The sequence below is a fragment of the Anguilla rostrata genome, chromosome 12 (genome assembly GCF_018555375.3).
Source record: "Anguilla rostrata isolate EN2019 chromosome 12, ASM1855537v3, whole genome shotgun sequence".
Lineage (NCBI taxonomy): Eukaryota > Metazoa > Chordata > Actinopteri > Anguilliformes > Anguillidae > Anguilla > Anguilla rostrata.
In genome coordinates this window covers 12,352,466-12,370,678 of record NC_057944.1, presented here as the reverse complement: position 1 = coordinate 12,370,678, position 18,213 = coordinate 12,352,466, and the positions used below count along the sequence as shown (strand labels likewise).

General features: G+C 40.4%; 1 protein-coding gene across 8 annotated transcripts in view; it reads right to left on the bottom strand.

Moving 5' to 3' along the window:
* igsf9ba (immunoglobulin superfamily, member 9Ba) overlaps positions 1–18,213 on the bottom strand; it is a 103,937-nt gene that overhangs the window by 68,277 nt on the left and 17,447 nt on the right. For all 8 annotated transcript variants that reach the window (XM_064301834.1, XM_064301836.1, XM_064301835.1 and 5 more), the window contains exon 2: positions 4,249–4,446. In XM_064301834.1, coding sequence (XP_064157904.1) covers positions 4,249–4,446 — 198 coding nt within the window. The remainder of the gene's footprint in view (positions 1–4,248; positions 4,447–18,213) is intronic.

Sequence of the window (18,213 nt, the reverse complement as noted above, 5' to 3'; positions counted from 1 at the left end):
TATTGCAAATAATCTAATGAGCTACACGCATTCCTTTGACTTTATTAAACAGTGTTAACTAGACTACACTGAATCTTATTGTGGGCACATATTTTCATCTCAGTAATGAACTTGCAGCTCTCCTCTGTTTTTCAGTAATTAAACAGTAAAATTCCAGTGACCTGGTAAACCATCATTAGGTCTAGGATTACGCTCTACAGACTAATGCAGATCATGCTAAAAAATAAGTTGCCCATTAATTCTGGTAATTTAAGATTTTGTGTCTTTTCATTCTCAATAAGGGACAGACTGCTTAGGGTTTGAAATACTAATGGGTAGGGATGTATCCAAATGCGAATACTGGAAAGCACGAAAAATGCGATGGAAACAGATATTTCTTCTACCCGAAGTTGCTCGTTATTATTCGGATTCGGGAAAAAAAAGTCAGCTTCATGTCGAGTTCTCATAGCCTCTATCTAACGTTTCATGGGCAGAGAAAGAAAGTATCTGGAACTCCAGCACATAGCAGCTGCCTCGTGACGGCGAACCTATCATAAAACTAGCTGGCATTAAAAACCCGTTTCAGAGGGTCTTAGAAAGACGTTAAGTCTGCACTGCGCGACCACACCATTTAAGAAGCAAGACAGTGCTAGGGAGATGAATTTGATTGACATATGGTTTCATGCAGTTTTATTAAATAATGTAATGACAAAAAATGTATGGTATACATGGTATAAACTAATTGTATGGTATAAAACGAGAAGGAACTATTTTTTCTTGATAGAATCATTGTTTTCATAGAACTACCAACCAGAGTTTTTGCATAACAATGGTCCAAATAGAACTACCAACCAGAGTTTTGCTTGACAATGGTAAAACAATATGCCCAAAAGCCCGCAGAAGAATATTTCACTTTCAGCTAATTAAATCTATAAAAATCAATACATATAAAAGTAACCATATATAGTCATTGTTGGTAACCCATTGTGGAATAAACCCCTCCGGGCAATCCCATTATTGGAAAATAATGTAGGCTACTTCGGCGCTGGTTAAGCAACCCTCAGTTCGCCTCGGTTGCATCACCCTGTCGTACATGAAAGGAATAAACCACTACAGGCTGTCCCGTTATTGGAAAACCCTCTGAAACGGGTTTTGAATGCCAGCTAGCTTTATGATAGTGTGACGTCCGGGGGCTGTTCCAGCAGCTCCCAGAATGCACGCCTCGTGGACCTTTGTAAATAGTTCGTGTGAGACTGTAAATAGTAAATACGTGTAAAAAGTGAATTTATCGTATATAAAAATCCCCACCATGACCCTTAGGGGGCTCTGTATTTTTTTCATCCAGTCCAGGTTTTTTTTTTCCCAGTCCAGATTTATTTTTCTTCCAGTCCAGTGTTTTTTCTTCCAGTCCAGGTTTTTTTTCTTCCAGAACAGTTTTTTTCTTCCAGTCCAGGTTTTTTTTAGCTTATGACAGCATCTTTTATGATTAAATGCCTATGCGGCATGTTAAATTTGCCCGATTTAACATGACGTCCGGTATAAATCACGCCCACTTCCTGTTTTCTCTCTAAATACAGAAACAGATACAGATAATTTTGTTGGTTGAACAGATACAGACACAGATACAGATAATGATGTCTCTGCACATCCCTACTAATGGGTTTGCATGAATGGCTGTAATAGTATGAGAGTGACCGCTACCACATGATGAGTCAGGTGACTCACGTCAATATCAGGGAGAATTCAATTCTTCTACCAGTGGTAGTAGCAGGTAGAAGTGCAGTTAAATTTACCAAAATTATCAATCCGCTGTATGATGGCTTGAGCTGTACACCGTGGATGTGGTCTGAGCAGGCAGGTGTCGAAAGTTATAATGACCGACATCACTGACCTGAAAATTCATATGAGCTGCATCAAAATTGAACTGCGCTATGCAATATTAACTGACACACCCCCAGCAGCGGCTCCCCTCCCACTTCGATGCAGGACGAGTCACAAAATTACCAAATTGCTCAGGCACGTTAAAATCCATGGCGAAAATACCATTTCACCAGTGGACAGCTCACAACACACCGGCTGGAAAATACAGCCCTTAAAGTCTGCATTGGTCAAGAGATAAACTAAAGTAAGTAAAGTAAACTTAGAAAAGTAAAACTTCAACCAAAATCATGAAATAAATATTTTTGCTGCCTGCAAAAGGTTAGCACCCAGTGCACGATACATGTAAAACCCTGCTTGACAACATAGCGCTCCGAAGATTGAAACTAATTTATTGGAAGTCGTCCAACTGCAGGACAGAGAGAAATAGTTGTGTGTCTGTCATGCTGTCAGAAATCACCTCCCTGGCCCCTCCCACACAATCTGCCAGAGGACCTCTGAAACGCATTTTCTGTGATGTGGATCATGACTCGGTTTGATGTGACAAACAAGCTGCTCGGTGTTTAGACCCAGTTCAGAAGACAGTATGCTCTTTTTCTCTTCTTTATCAAGAACAGACAGGAGCGTAGTTGAGGCTAGAAATCAAACAGTGATTCTGTGTTTGAAATATGTGTGCCATTTGAACCTGACAATTCATCCATTTGGGACATTGCCGCTGGTGCTCTACACAAGGGTTTTTAACCCATACGACAGAAGCATATGAACTTAACAGAAGCTTACCTATGAGCCAATGACTGTAGTGCTGTGTGGTCTTGCATGGCACAGGCCGCATAGCATTACAGCAAGGCTGTGGTTTCACTAGGCGCCGGATTCACTAATAACAAATTGGAGCCTGTTGGCAGCTAAAATGACATTGGGAGGAGCTAATTTAGTGATGACACAAGACTGACTGGCCCCAAACCCAGTCTCTGCTAGGATAAAGCCATTTTTCCTGCATCAACTATAGGAGCTTTCAGTTATGGTAGGCTAATGGCAAAAGCTAAAACCTCTGAACTCAAGGCTACAGGGTCCAGCCCACACTCAGGGTGAGTAACCTTAAGAACTGGGTCACTCCAGAGTGCCAATCTTTACATATATTGGCAGATGTGTACAGTAATACATAATAAATCAGGTATTTATTACTATTGTTACCATTATTACTATTAGTGTTAGTTTGCACAAACCAAACTATGACTATCACTACTATCAACTCATTTCCTGAACAAAGACCTTGATAAGCGTATACCCTCAAGAAGGCAAGCAAACTATACAACCATGAAACAAAAAAATGCATTTTGAAGCACAAATGGATGAGTACTGTAAATAGTGCTATAATAACAGCTGGTGATTGTTTTATAAGGTTTTACAGTTCTGTGTTTTTATCGACTGCAAAAATTATATTTGGATTTTTAAAATATAAAAAATATTTTTACATTTTATCTACTATCCAAATAAAACTTCAGGTCAAATACTTTGCCCAAGAGTACAACAGCATCGCCCAACCTCTATCCTCAGAGCCACAAGCTAGCTCCAATACCACTACATTACACAATTTTATTTATAAAAGTAAATTATCTCCTTCTCCCGAATCTTAATTAAATGTAATTTGCCATTTTAATTTATCAGTGTAATACTTTAATGTAGTGATAAAAACGGTGCATTAAACTCATTACACACAGCATGGTTCATGCAAATGAGAAGCTAACAGGCAGACCCCACTGGGTTAAACTCTGCCATTAACAACAGATATCACTGAAACCCTCAGAAAGGGTCATAATTCCCAGTGCGTTGTCTCACTCCCACTACATCAAGCTAAGATAGATGTAGACTTCAGACTTCTAACAGCGATTGGGTTGGAAAGGGGGTCGGGTGGATGCTGGGGCAGATGAGGTAGTGTGAAATGACAGATTGGGTTGGAAAGAGGGTTGGGTGGATGCTGGGGTAGATGAGGTAGTGTGAAATGGCAGATTGGGTGGAAAGGGGGTTGGGTGGATGCTGGGGTGGATGAGGTAGTGTGAAATGACAGATTGGGTTGGAAAGGGGGTTGGGTGGATGCTGGGGTAGATGAGGTAGTGTGAAATGACAGATTGGGTTGGAAAGGGGGTCGGATGGATGCTGGGGCAGATGAGGTAGTGTGAAATGGCAGGTTGTGTGGAAAGGTGGTTGGATGGATGCTGGGGTGGATGAGGTAGTGTGAAATGGCAGGTTGTGTGGAAAGGTGGTTGGATGGATGCTGGGGTAGATGAGGTAGTGTGAAATGGCAGGTTGTGTGGAAAGGTGGTTGGGTGGATGAAGGGGTAGATGAGGTAGCGTGAAACGGCACGATGGGTATTCCGACGGCCCAGGGCTTACCGGCGTAGTCTGGGTCCACATGCGGAGGGTAGAAGCGGAAGTTGATGAAGAAGGGGATGGGCACTCCAAACTTGAACCACTCCACCACGTAGGGCGCCTGCTGGCCGTTGAGCGGGTGCGACACGTCACATCCCAGAATCACGCTCTCTCCTGCGCGCGCCGTCACAAACTGGGGCTCCTCTCGGACTCCGTGGGCACCTGTGTGAGGGGAGCGGTGGAGAGAGCAGAGGTGCGGTCCTTACACTCAACTTTCTTTTTTTGTGAACAAATTTTTTTCTTGCTTTTCATATATCCTAACCCCTCCCGATCCCTGGAACTGGAAGAGACAGTTTACAGAAGTCAACAGTCCATTGCTTGTAACCTGACAACATCATCTGCAGCTATATTCCAAGCTGTGATTGTGTTACACTGAGCTCTATGAATTGTCGCTGTAGATTTCTCAAGGAATTACTCCCAACTTTTTATCTTCATTACCCAAATAAAGGTACAGTATTAGGGGCCCATAGCAGTCATTAGACAATAGCGTGGCACTTGGGTGTGACGTGATTCAATGTCAACAAATGCACCCACACTGTATTCCTAGGCTTACAGCTTGGCAATAAAAAAAAGAAAACAAGCACTTGTGCTTCATGAGAAGACTAAATGAAAGTTAATCCAGGCCACGGTGTTCAGAAAGTCTCAGTAAAAGTCTGAAATTGTCCACCTTCAAACACAACAATGTCTTATTATACCCAGTAGAGACTAAGGCCCAGTAAAATACCCTAGAGCAGCAAGCACAGTGATGGCAAACGCTGAAATCGGATCTCAAATCGGATTACAGCTGCTCAGATAGACGTTGCTTTCTGTTAGCCTTTGCTTCTCTGTGTAAAAACGGCCTAAGCTTACTGCTCCTGAAAAGAAGGAAAGCATGAGCGGTTTCACATACCAAGCAGGCTTAGATCTGCCGTTCAGAAACCAAACGGGCACGTGCCGTACGTACAGCCAAACAGCCTCTTTAACGGAAGAGCAATTGATGGCATTTCCTTTTCCCTAGGAAGCTGACCTTTTAACAGATGGCTTAACTGACAGCACACGTGGGACACCGGTGGCAGCCACAGGAACAAGAAGAAGAAGAAAAAAATCCATCACACGCATGAGCGTCCATCACCCATATGAACGTCCAATAAAACGCAGCATTAGGCACAAGGGGTCAGATCAGACGGCCTGCCCGTCTTTACACCTCAATTGGTCTGGCTGCGGGGCGTAAAAGCAAAATGGGATGTTTTGATTAGAGTTATCCCCCCTACTAGCAGACCTCCTGGTGGTGGATCCATAAGATCAATGGCGAGGGCAGGATTTCTCGTCCGGCCGGACTATTGATCCAGGGGCTAAATTCGGGCCTTCTGAGCGAGGATACAAGGGTAACGCTGTTGGCCCACAGGGGGAGGGGTGGTTGAGGAGAGTGGGGCTATATTCTGGAGAGCAGAAGGTCAACATTCGTGCCTCAGCAGAAATGATGACCCCATGAATGGATTTTTTACTGCAGGCTGCTGTGTCATCCGAGCTGACGCTTCTCCACTTCGGCAGCAGTCAGCAGGAGTTAGCGTAGCCGGCCTGCCCTGCTCTACCTGCCCACTTTCCCTTTTCACTGTTCCGCCCGTAAACTAGTGCGTCTGAAAGCGGGTCACCTCAGAAAAGAAGTTCAGAGACAAGCAATTAATTGAAAGTAATTCCATTGAATTTATTCTTTATTAAACAACTTGGAAAGGGTCCAATCGCATTGCATTTGATAACTGCAAACTGACAGTGGATAAACGGCTTCTTGAGCCCGTGCCAGTTGGCTGGCATAAGCAATATTCTCCAAATGGTTTCTACTGACCGTTAAATTCATTCTGCCAAGCTAACAGCCAGTAGTCAGGGTCTCAAGAATCTTAAAAGTTTTCCAAAGTATTTGTCAGAGAGAAACATTATTGCTTTGGCAGGAGCTCAGGGACCACATAAAATCAAAACAAAGTTCAACTGTCTATACGCATATACATATATATAATCTGCTGGGTCCTACAGTACAGGTTAGGTCGTTGTGGGTATAACCAGGAGCACACAGTGACACAATGAATTTATCACACATGGCGGTACACAATCGATCTCATTCTACCAGAAGATGGTTGCATTTAAATTAGCCTGGGTTCCTACGGTTACTTCTGTATGAGTCTACTGTATGAATCAACAATACACCAGAAACCCACAGGCTATAGGTTCTTGACAGTGAGCGAAATTATTTTACTCTGTGCAAACATTCCAGTGGTACTCTTCGTATGGTGTGGCCTACATTGTATAAAACAGACACTGGAGTGCACAGACTTCATCTGCAGTGTTCCTGCAGCAGGGTGGAGTGGCACTTGAGAGGTACAATCATCCATTCCAAATTACAGAGAAGAATGGGGCATAGAAAAACAATGCTCCTAAAGAAGCCAAAAGGACAATTTTATAAGTTGTGTGTTACCAATGAGAGATTTGTCTGAAAGATAGATGTAGTTGGTCACTTCGTAATTCAATAGTGGGGGCAAATTTTGAACTCCTTAGGCCCCTAGCTGATTAACATTACAGCTCTTTGCTCACATGAAGCAATTGTTTGGAATATATGTATCATCACATTAACTTAAAATAAATAAATAAATAAATAAGAAGTGAAATGAGAACTAACTAAAACATTAACTAAATGCTAAATTTGTTTCCACATTTATTATTTATAGGCTCATTTAATTAGTTTTTTATTTATTTTTAATTTCATTATTTAATTACACTATATGGCCAGAAGCATCTGGAGACCCCTTGGTCATGAATGCTACAGCATACAATCACATTCTAGATGATTCTGTGCTTCAGTTTGGCGAAGGCCCTTTCTTGTTGCAGCATTACAATGCCCCTGGGCACACAGCAATGTCCATATAGAAATGGTTTTGTCAAGAATAGTGTGGAAGAACTTGACTGGCCTACACAGAGCCCTGACCTCAACCCCATTCAACACTTTTGGGATCATTTGAAAAGCCAACTGCAAGCCAGGCCTAATCGCCCAATCAGTGCTCGACCTCGCAAATGTTCTTCTGGATGCATGGAAGTGAATCCCTGTAGCAATGCTCCAACATCTAGTATAAAGCCTTCCCAGAAGAGTGGAGGTTGTAATAGCAGCAAAGGGTGGACCACCTCCATATTAATGCCCATAATTTTGGATGAGAGGTTGGCTGTCAGGTGTCCACATACTTCTGGCCGTTTGTGTATTTATTTCCACATTTAATTATTTCAGGATTGCTGGCATATGTGTGCACTGAAAATTAATTAAATCTGTCAACATCACCCATCAAAGCCGGTGGGCTTAATTCCCAATATCCGATTGGTTGGTTGATTGCTCTTGCCTGCTTTTGCCAGTGTACTTTGAACTGCAGCATCAGCAACTGACCCAGTTATGATCTTTAAAGTGGTTAGTGTATTTCTGTGTATCGTAGCGAGATATATTTTATTATTAGCCGATCAAACAGAAACTAGTGCTACAAACCATGACTCAGGTTACGAGTCAGATAAAGAAGTTCATTGAAATAATTTCAATGATCTCCAGCCTTTATGACTGTGATATTAACAACAAGGCATCTGCTAAATGTACGATGTTTTGCAGCATGGATTATAAAGACTAGCAGGCTAAACTGAAGCATGTAGGTTCCCTTCATTAAAAATAGTTTTTTCTTCTGTGTTTCTGTTATTCCACTTGAGGAGATTACCTCGTTGGTCGTCATAAGTAACAAGCTAAGGATAAGTATCTAACTTGCCTCTAATCTATGGCTCTCAATCTAGGTACTCAACTGATCCATATTGAAGGGGGTTTTCATGGGTAGGTCTAGAAAATTCAACCAATGTTAAATATGAAATATTAAACTCACAGAATTTGATGGGTGATACTGACAGATTCAATTATTTCTGAGCGCATATATTCACCAACAACCCTGAAATAATTAAATGTGGAAACAAATAATTTAATAATAATGACTAATTTAAAAAATAATTAAATAACTAAATAAATATGTAAATAAATAATTAAATGAGGACATAATTAAATGAGGAAACAAATTTTTATTAAATTATTCATATTGACATTTCATTTTTTATTTATTTAATAAAATTAATATGAATTAATATTGGTGCAAATTTTCCTCCATAAATGTTAAGCCCTGGTCTCAACAAATTGAATCACTTTAACAAAATAACTCAATAATGAGATGTGATAATGAACATGCAAACACATCTCATGCGCTGTGTAAAGTTTGCATGGTTCTGGCTGCTACCTTGTTCAGAGCAGTAACATCATAAGCATTCTTTCTACAGTGACATCATAAGCATATGCTTTAATATTAGTGCTCTACTGTGATAGAAAACAGATATAACATGTTCATCATAATTGACTTTAATTAAAACCATGGGAATAAGACTTTGAATCCTTTAAAAACATGAAGGGTTTGATGTCTCACCTGCCGTCAACAACAGACTACAGCAGCGACCTTCATTCCCTTTCCAGGGGTGCCACAGGGCCTGCTGGTTTTTGTTGTTACTTAATTGATCGATTAAAGCAGTCGATTACACCGTTAACTAACCTCACCGGGTTTCTTGGGTCTGGAAAACAAAAACCAGAAGACCCAGCGGCTCTCCAGGACCAGGAATGAAGATCACCGGACTAGAGGATACTTAAGTCTCGTGAGAGAGCCTTCTAATTATTGTAATAGTAAGCGTGAGCATCCACACCGAGACAACATGCACACGTGTGCACACACACAAGTTCTGCAGCCCTAATTGTACCATCTGTCACACTTAATGATAGTAAGTCAATTTAAAAGAAGGTTAAAATCCAGTATTTGCAAAAACCAATATCCTTTCAATATACTTTCACGGATTCAAAATCAACATCCACATTTAATCAGCCTTAACCATTTAATATCTGCATTTTTTTTCACTGTTTACACCAATCCCAATACACCTGGAATTACATCCTGAAAAAAGATATGGCTTTTTCCAAAATATTCTCCTTGAACAAAGCCCATTTTTCTTTCGCAAGCCTCTTGGAATGAAGGCAGTTGTTACTGACAGCAAACCTTTAAAAAAACTCTTTAAAATACAGCAGGCAGGAATCCAAAAGCCATTTCAGACAGAAAACTGAAGAGGAAGTAGAAAAACAGTTTAATCACTTTTGTGGCGACTGTACTGAAATCTCTACTAGTACTGGAGAAAATGCCATTAAAGCACAACAGTATGCAACATGCTGTAACGAACTGCTCGCAACCTTGGCAGCGCAACAAAACCTGATTAAAAAACCAGTTAGGAGTGAGATACCTGACATTGACAAAAGAACAGATGCTGAAAAGGCAGTAACAAATGAGCATATATGATTGGGCACTGAAAAATGAGAAAATATAAATCAGGTATTAAAATGGGTTTTAAAAGTATGTGAAATTTTCAAATAGTTTGACTAAGTTTAAGTTTATAGCAGAAAGAAGTACAAACAGTTTTAGATACCAGCGCATTCATTCTTTATCATGGGCAATTACTCCAGATACTTCACAGAGCATTCCTTAGAGAAGGCTGGAAAACTTCAAATAATTTGTGGCATGTGCAGTTTGTATACGTCCACATTGTGTGTACAGTACATGCAGATCACACTTTTCATGCATAGGAGAGTACATCTTTTCTGGTAGATACATCCAACCCAAAAAAATCTAAAAAATTCAACACTTTAAAAGCTTTCCATAACCTGACTGAGCACAGATATGTCTCACCATTTTATTTAGCACCATAATACTAAACAGAAATGTCTGGTTAATCAACCATGGGCTGGTCTGTACCAGCTCAATCACTTATCAATCTTCTGGAGGCTCTCTCCACCACTTTTATTGAACAGTTCAAGGAATTATATTTGTATCTGAGCTATATTTTTTGTCTCAGCTATTTTAAGGGTCTTTCAGCTTTCTTACACTAATGGAAAACATCATGACTGGCTGTCATTGGCCTTTGAAAGTTTCTCCAGCTATCCAAACTCTCCCCCTCCCTAAAAGAAACACTAGTGGCATTAAAATAACCTCACAACAAACATACTCCCATGTTTGAGTGTGTGTATGTGTGTGTGTGAGAGAGAGAGAGACGGAGAGAGAGAGAGACTTTGATGCGTCTCCGTTTACCATTAAGACCAGAGAGAGCAGTTTAATCTTTAAACCGTTACAATTAATATCCATAAATTGCTCTTCAGCCATAATGGCGGAGCAGAAGGCGGAGGAGTTGATAGGCCCCTAATTGAGAGGGATGGCGGAGGACAGCGCGACTCCTCAGCGCAGCTCCTATTAGGATTTACGGCCCCATAAAGCACGCGCTCCTCACCGAGGGCTGATTGCTTCCCCTCAGCCCGCCGCGGCTATGGCCCGGCGAAGGCTTCGGTGATCCGCGGCTATGGCCCGGCGAAGGCTTCGGTGATCCGCGGCTACGGCCCGGCGAAGGCTTCGGTGACGGATATTGCTTCTGACGACTGCTTAAACTGTGTCGCAGTGACCTCTCCGCTTTCTTTAGCCAACCTGTCCCTACGCGACATCGCGTCCCCCTACTTCTCCTACCCTCGCTCCACCTTTCAACTTCTCCCGCGCCGTGTATTACCGTGTATTAACACAGTGCTTCTCAGTTGCCGATACTGCGCTAACACCAGATTCACCAAAGGCAACGGAAATTAAATTCACGCTGTACAGCGGTCAACAAACACATAAAAGGTGCACTTTCCTGCTAGTTCTGGAACACCATCACAGTGTTTACCTCTTTAACATTTAATTAAAACAAGGCTGTTCTGAACATGAATTACTGAAAATGCTTTTGCTGAATGAATGGATGAGTGTTTGTGGAGAGTTGGTGAAGAGACAAAAATACCACTGGGGAAAGCAGTGAATTTATAGGGAGTATCTTTCAGATGAAAACCTGGATTAGTGTGCAATTTCAGATTTAAGCATATAAACCTCACTGCTGTTTAGATTAAGAAGGCACCAGGCTCCCTGGTGGATTCCTCTGGACTGGTTCTGAGGACCTCATCATCAGATGGCTGTGGAGAATCTCTGGCAGATGGCTGCTCATGGATCAGCTTTCTACTGGCCCCGCAAGGAGGTAAACTCGCATCACACGTCTCCACGGTTACGCTGGAGGACCTCAGGACGCAGTACAGTACGTCCAGACCCCTGCCAATCCCAGCTGTCTGCCCAGAGGCTGAGCTTAAACTGAAATATAATCCCCACGCTAAAACATCAGTGAATCCTGCAAAACAAATACGGATCTCTGTAAACAAAAAGATTGATCTTGGAACAGTAAATTATGAGAAGAATAAAAAAGACTACCCGCTGAAACCAAGTAAAGATAGGAGGCCGTTTCACTGTCTCTTGTATTACTAAAACTACGTTCTCCTGTATTACTAAAACTGTGAAAAAAATGTGAAACTGAATCTGTGGCAGGGGAAGAACCTGCAGTGGCTTTACTGAGTAAACTGTGGCACAGACAATATCTGAGGCTGTTATTAATGTAAGCATATTTCACCCCGTCTGATTCCCGATTATTACATTTTTCCTTTCTTCTTTTCATATCTCACCGCTGTCATTCCTGATAATTGCATTTTCAGTTCTTTTTGTTTCTTTCATTTAAATTTTTTTATTTTTTTTTGCAGGAAGTCCTTTTCAGTTTGTGATTGTATTTGCCATTCCAATCCTCCTCAGTTTTTTTATCCTCAGCGGAATTAATCCACTTTACTTGATTAAAACCCGGACGCTGTTTTTGAGTGAAAGAGAGCAGATGTAATAAAATCGCTGTTTCTGGCTGGTGACGGGCACCGTTCCTGAAACCAGCCATTGTTTCCCTTGCAGAGGTGCGACAGTACAATGTAGCCCTGGGGCTAGGCTTTATTTAACAGCCTGAAAAGACCACGTGTTCACACACTGACTGCTGCCAGCCACCGTGCACACCTAAAGAGATTCCTGGGGTTCTACTGGGGTAAATAAAATAAATAAACAAACCAACAAATAACACCCAGCGAAAGTGTTTACTAGGCAGCGTGTAAAGTACAGCTTTGTGCATGGCATCTTAGTCCGTTTTGTAGTTTCAAACCACTGTAGTCCTTTTTTAATTCTTATTACATAAATAAATAAATAAATAAATAAATAAATAAATACACTCCAGTTATTTATTTTACAAAAGATAATAGCATAGTGAAATTACTTTTTAAAAATTCAACACTGTCAAACATCCAAACCTCATTTTCTTGATACTGAAAAAAGTCATCGATTTTAACCTATCCAAGTTCAGAATTTCACCCTTCCCTTAAATAATTTCATTTGATTATTCTGTTTATCTACAATCAACTGGATCTGCTTTTATTTTCTATGCAGAAATGGATAATTAGGCAAACTTTGAAGGGTATAGAACAGGCTTTACATGTTTCATCAGTCAAGACTGCAGCCCTTCCACCTCCAGGAATGTTGCTGCTATCACGAGACAAAACAACTTGTTGACAATAAAACCCAATTTGTTAAGTGTAGCAGCATCAAATTAAATCAGAGCTGCTCTTAGGGAGCTAAAGTCACTTGGATGAATGCTAATGATGTCATCTACAGTACAATGGGGGGAAATCACTTAATTGGGGAGTCTTCCATACAGCAGACAGTGCTATGTTTATCCTGCAGTGAAGAGTGTAATGAGGGGGTTCGTGGGTGTACCATGTTCAGAGGGGGAGGAATAATTAGGACTCTGGATCTGAACTGTGCTGATGCGATACAGTGGGAGGGGCCTTAAAGGTTTCCCCAACACTGGTTGCTAGGCAACCTAGAAGAGATGGACAAAAACAGCCCTTGGGTGCGTGCTGCAGCGTACTTGAGCGCTGTGTGGCCTTAGTAATGCCCTTGTTTCCCACGCCCCCTACAGTCAGGGCAATGCCATGCGCACCCATCAGAGCGCCTACAGGAAAATCACCTGTTTCATCCAGCAGATTTCACAGTTTAAAACTCCGTAAATACCCACCATTTCCCACCATTAATATTTTAAAGGTTATTTTCATGAACACTAAGTACATGTGTTCTTTTGTGCTGACTGAACATCATCCACACAACTGACCATCTATGTGAAATTAAACTGTTTTGTAAATTATATATTTTAAAAGAAACTATGTCTGAATTCAATGAACTTCTGTCCTTGAGCTTAACTTGGAAAAATAAATGGAAGTGCCCTTTTCATAAAAATCAGTTCATTAATTTAAAAAAAAACAGAAGAATTCATTTTGAGATTACTGAACTTGTCAAGAGTTGTGGGAAGAAAGAAAAGCTCTTTTTGAATCCAGCCCATAGTTTAGAAAATGGAAGGGCTAGAATTTAGATCTTGTAATGGTAGGATAAAATCAGGAGGCTTAGGCATGCATAAGAAAGACACGGAGGCTGAATCACCATATTTATAAAACTCTAAGGCATGTTATCCCCAAAGCCATCATTTCATATCTGTTTAAAAGCGTTATGTAAATGACTTGCTCTACCTCACGGTGCCTTATCTCTTCAGAAATGATTACTTCAAAGAAGTGTGGGCTCAACATAATATTAAATCATTATACAAGAAAAGTACTATGTGAAGAATGGCTCTGAGAATAACCCCACAGTGTACGTTGGTTAATTGCTTCACTGTATGGCAAATCATCCATTAATCTACCATTGCAACGTGTACATTTCTCTCACCTTTCGAACCACTGGGTAATTTAAATAAATACGTCTTCATATCCACATCTCCACCTGTGAAACTAAGTGGCATGAAACCTATGATAAAGCGGCTCTACATTTTCCACACAAGACAACGCGTCTCTAATGAAAATTGACTTTGTATACTGAGGTGCCTTTAGTATGAGGGGGCTGGAGATTGACCTCTCTTCCGCGAGGTGTATTTACACTTAACATAGAGATGTATTCATGACCTCTGCCGGATTCAAACCGGCAAATCGGCTCTTAGATGTACCGCGGCACCTGACATTGTTTTAATGATTCAGTGCAGAGACAAAGCAGAGTGATGCTGTTAGGGGCTTTGACATGACACTCGGACATCCAGGGATACGAAGATTGAATTTCACTTATCACATTTATCTGTCATGTGCCACGGTTGCACTATAATTGCTTTCTGTCACTGGAATCTCATCGAGAAAACTCCTGCTACTCATTGCCCTCTTTTCAAAGAAAAGAAGAAACTAAAAGACGGCAAAGTTCTGTACCACAAAGTCTCCATAGCCTCAGGTTTATTATAACTACTACTACATACATCACAGGGATCCATGCTGCCTTTCAAAGAGTTCCTTTTTTAACAGAAATAATATAGATGCATGGGTCTGAATACAAATAAATAGAGCTCAAATGTCAAAATGGTAATATAACAATGTTCTGCCAAAGATACACAAGTGAAACCAAAATAATAAGTTTAAGGGGCTTTACAAAATATACAGTAGTATCCAAATATAATGCTTCACACTTGCTAATCGATACATAGTTAGTGGAAATCCATCTGGATGAACAGAGATTTATGACCCAGTTACTGTGGATGGGACAGACTTGGTCCAGCCATTAACTTCCATGAGCTCTCCCTGCTGTGTGTGTAATAAAGACTCACCACAGCCATAAAAAGTGAGCATTAGGAACATTCAAATTTAAAAAGTCAAATCTTTCTTTGTTTTTACAGGGTTTTCATTCCATGTTTGCGGCCATGGTTTGTCAAATATTATCTGATACTCCTCCTTCTTTATTTTTTATATTTGCCCAGAATTGTTTTCCAGGACTCTGACTTCCTAAATGAAAAATTCATCAGTCTGTCTAAAGTTTGACATTGTCTTTGTGAGTTACACCTTACTGTAGGTATGTATGAAGTACTTTCATCATCAAAATAAAGACATAATCATTTCTAACAAAAATCGAGTGCTTACACAAACAATCAACATGAGCAATTCAAACAGGTTCGACTCTGTGTGGTGCTTGCAACAGAATGCCTTGCATTCTTACACGCTCTGCAAGCAATTTTCAGAATTTTATGAATTCATCTTTTCTCTTTGTTTTTTTCTTTTGTTTTTTTGTTTTTTAAGTAAATCTCATCCATCAGCCAATACGGGAGGTTATATGAAAAAGAACATTTTAAAAGCTTAAAGTGTAGTCCTTCCGTACCAGAGACTGCACATATCCACCAATGGCCTGGATAGCTTAAAAGAATCAGTCGTCATCTACAAAGATTCTCCCTTATATTGCAGTGATGGGACTGGCCTACAGTTACCATCAAGGATTTCAAAATGATTGAGAGGAAAACGATAGTTACAAAACAAATAAATAACCTAAAGTGCAAAATGTACTGCAAGGAATCATGAATGGACCAGGTACCAATATCAAAATATAGATGTCAGAAATGACTGTAGGGAATAACATATAACAATACATATGCTTCAGAAGTTTAATTTTCCACGTATGTATTTGTAGCACTTGTTGTCAGCCTTATTAATTATTAATAAACCTTTTATAAGCACTCTTATTATGAGAATCATTAACGTATCAGTAATAATGAGTTGATTGCCTTGCCTTTTGATGTCAATTAAATATGCTAATTAACTCAAAACAGTGCATGTTCAAGTACTTCACAAAACGGTACACTTAGACATACTATTTATGCATGCTTAAGGAAACTGTTACCATGCATTGCATACACTGTATAAAGGCATTATGAATACTGAGGAAGATCCACGTCAGGATAAGTGCTGCCCATAGTTTTTGTTCCTGCTCAAGAATATGGTACCTATCCTGAGCTCTGGTTAGTCAGGAGCTGGATAATGTATTGCCCCTCTAATGGAACCACAATCCCTTTATGACATCACAATCAGAAGATCAGCACACCCAGTCATTTCTCTTCATTGTTGTAATGGATACAGTGACCCTGAGGGGTCTGTGTGGGTGGGTTTCAAAGACAGCACATATTCAGATCTCAACAAGGCAGTATGGCATTCACTTTCCTCTGCAGCATAACACTGGTGCGCTTAAATGTACCTTCTAATTAATTCCCTCTGCTGTTTCCCTGAAGACAACCGTAGTGTTTAAAAGCTATTCAAACAGCCATTACAGAACAAGATCACCTCTCAGTCAGCATTCTAAGTATCCTCACCACGTGGCTTTCTGTTCATTCAAGTGTTGCTGCAAGAATTACATTAAAAATTAAATAAATAAATCCTGTAGACACTGCAGCAGAATAAAATGGAATTAGTTTTAGTACCACAGGGTGAAATGCTAACAAATTACATCATGAATACTATTAATCGGTCTTCAAATCACAAGAATCTACTTAAACCATTCTTTGAAAAAAAAAAAAAAAAGGTATTTAATAAGGTACCAGTTGAGAGACTTATTAGCAAAATGAAGACAGTAGGAATTGCAGGATGTGTTTCAGAGTGGGTTTGTAGCTGGCTACAGGGTAGAACACAAAGAGTAGGAGGGATCTTATCTGAGCAGGGTACTGCGGAAAGTGGAGTCCCACAAGGGTCGGTGCTGGGACCACTGCTCTTCCTCATTTATATCAATGACCTTACAGGGACATTGGAAGTACCTTAGTTAAATTTGCAGGAATCTACCAAAGTAATCCAAAAAGATTTAAACAAGATCCAGAAATGGGCGAAAACCTGGCAAATTAAATTCAATATACAGTAGCTATGTGTAAACCTTTACATGTGGGAAATAAAAACATAACATATGATTACTTTATGGGAGGAACACAATTGTACTGAATTTGAAAAAAGACTTGGGAGCAATGGTTGATCAAAACCATCCAGGTTCTAGGCACTGTAGCAGTAAAAAAAATAAAAATAAATAAAAAAAGCCAACAGGATGCAAGGATACATAGCCAAAAGTACTGAGTACTGAGTTCAGTCAGTGGAATGAGATGACATAAAGGGAAATCAGCAAAAGGTAAATTCTGCACAGACATTAGGAATAATTTTTCCATGCAGAGAGCAGGCAATGTGTGGAATAGCCGGCCAGGTCATGTAGTAGAGATAGAAACTCCAGGGGTTTTCAAAACCAGGCTTGATATAGTGTTAGATACCATTTATCCTGGAGGTAACCAGAGAACTAGGTACAATTCTGTTAGGAAAATGGCTAGCATTGTTACAGTATGTTATGTTATGTTATGAAATAATAAACCACATCATATAAATTAACAAAATAGAACAGCTTGAGTCATGACATCTAGTTTCCAGCTTACAATAAATTAATTGTTTTAAGGCTACTGCCTTACTCTAACTCTGGTTGGTGTGGTGGGCTACATCTATTGGCAATGGCAAAGCCAAGCACTGCGCGTTTCTACAGCACAAAGCCCCGAAGTGCGAAAATGAACAATGGCCATCCCAGTTCTGGCTGTGGCCAGGAGTCATGAATGGACATATAATTAGCCTCAGTGTCAACCAGAAGGAAGGATTTTAGTCTTCAGTACATCCCATGACTCATCACTCAATAACCGCTTCTCTAACCCATACGGTACCTGCAATCTGCTTCTGTCAGAAGCCTCGTTTGGTGGATTGCAGAGAGAGAAGTAGCAGCTGTTGGCTGCACAATTTCAGAGAGTGCATCTGCGAGCATGCGCCCTCCTGAATGGATTCTGGATGTGACAACAACGGGACAGTCATACTTAACTCGGCTTTTAAAAAATGGAGGAATAAAAAAGGTAAAATCACGTGTAGCCTTACCGATAATATTTCATAACATAGCTAAGCCTCCCTCCAGAAAACAGTTGTGCTGTCAGTGCCCAACAGTAAGACTGCAACAGTAATCAAAACTCCTGCTATAGATGGCCAATGCACATGCCCCAGAGCAGTATCAGATTCAAATCCAGTCTGAAGAACCAATACTGCAGACCAAGCACCATTCTTGCTGACATGCTGAC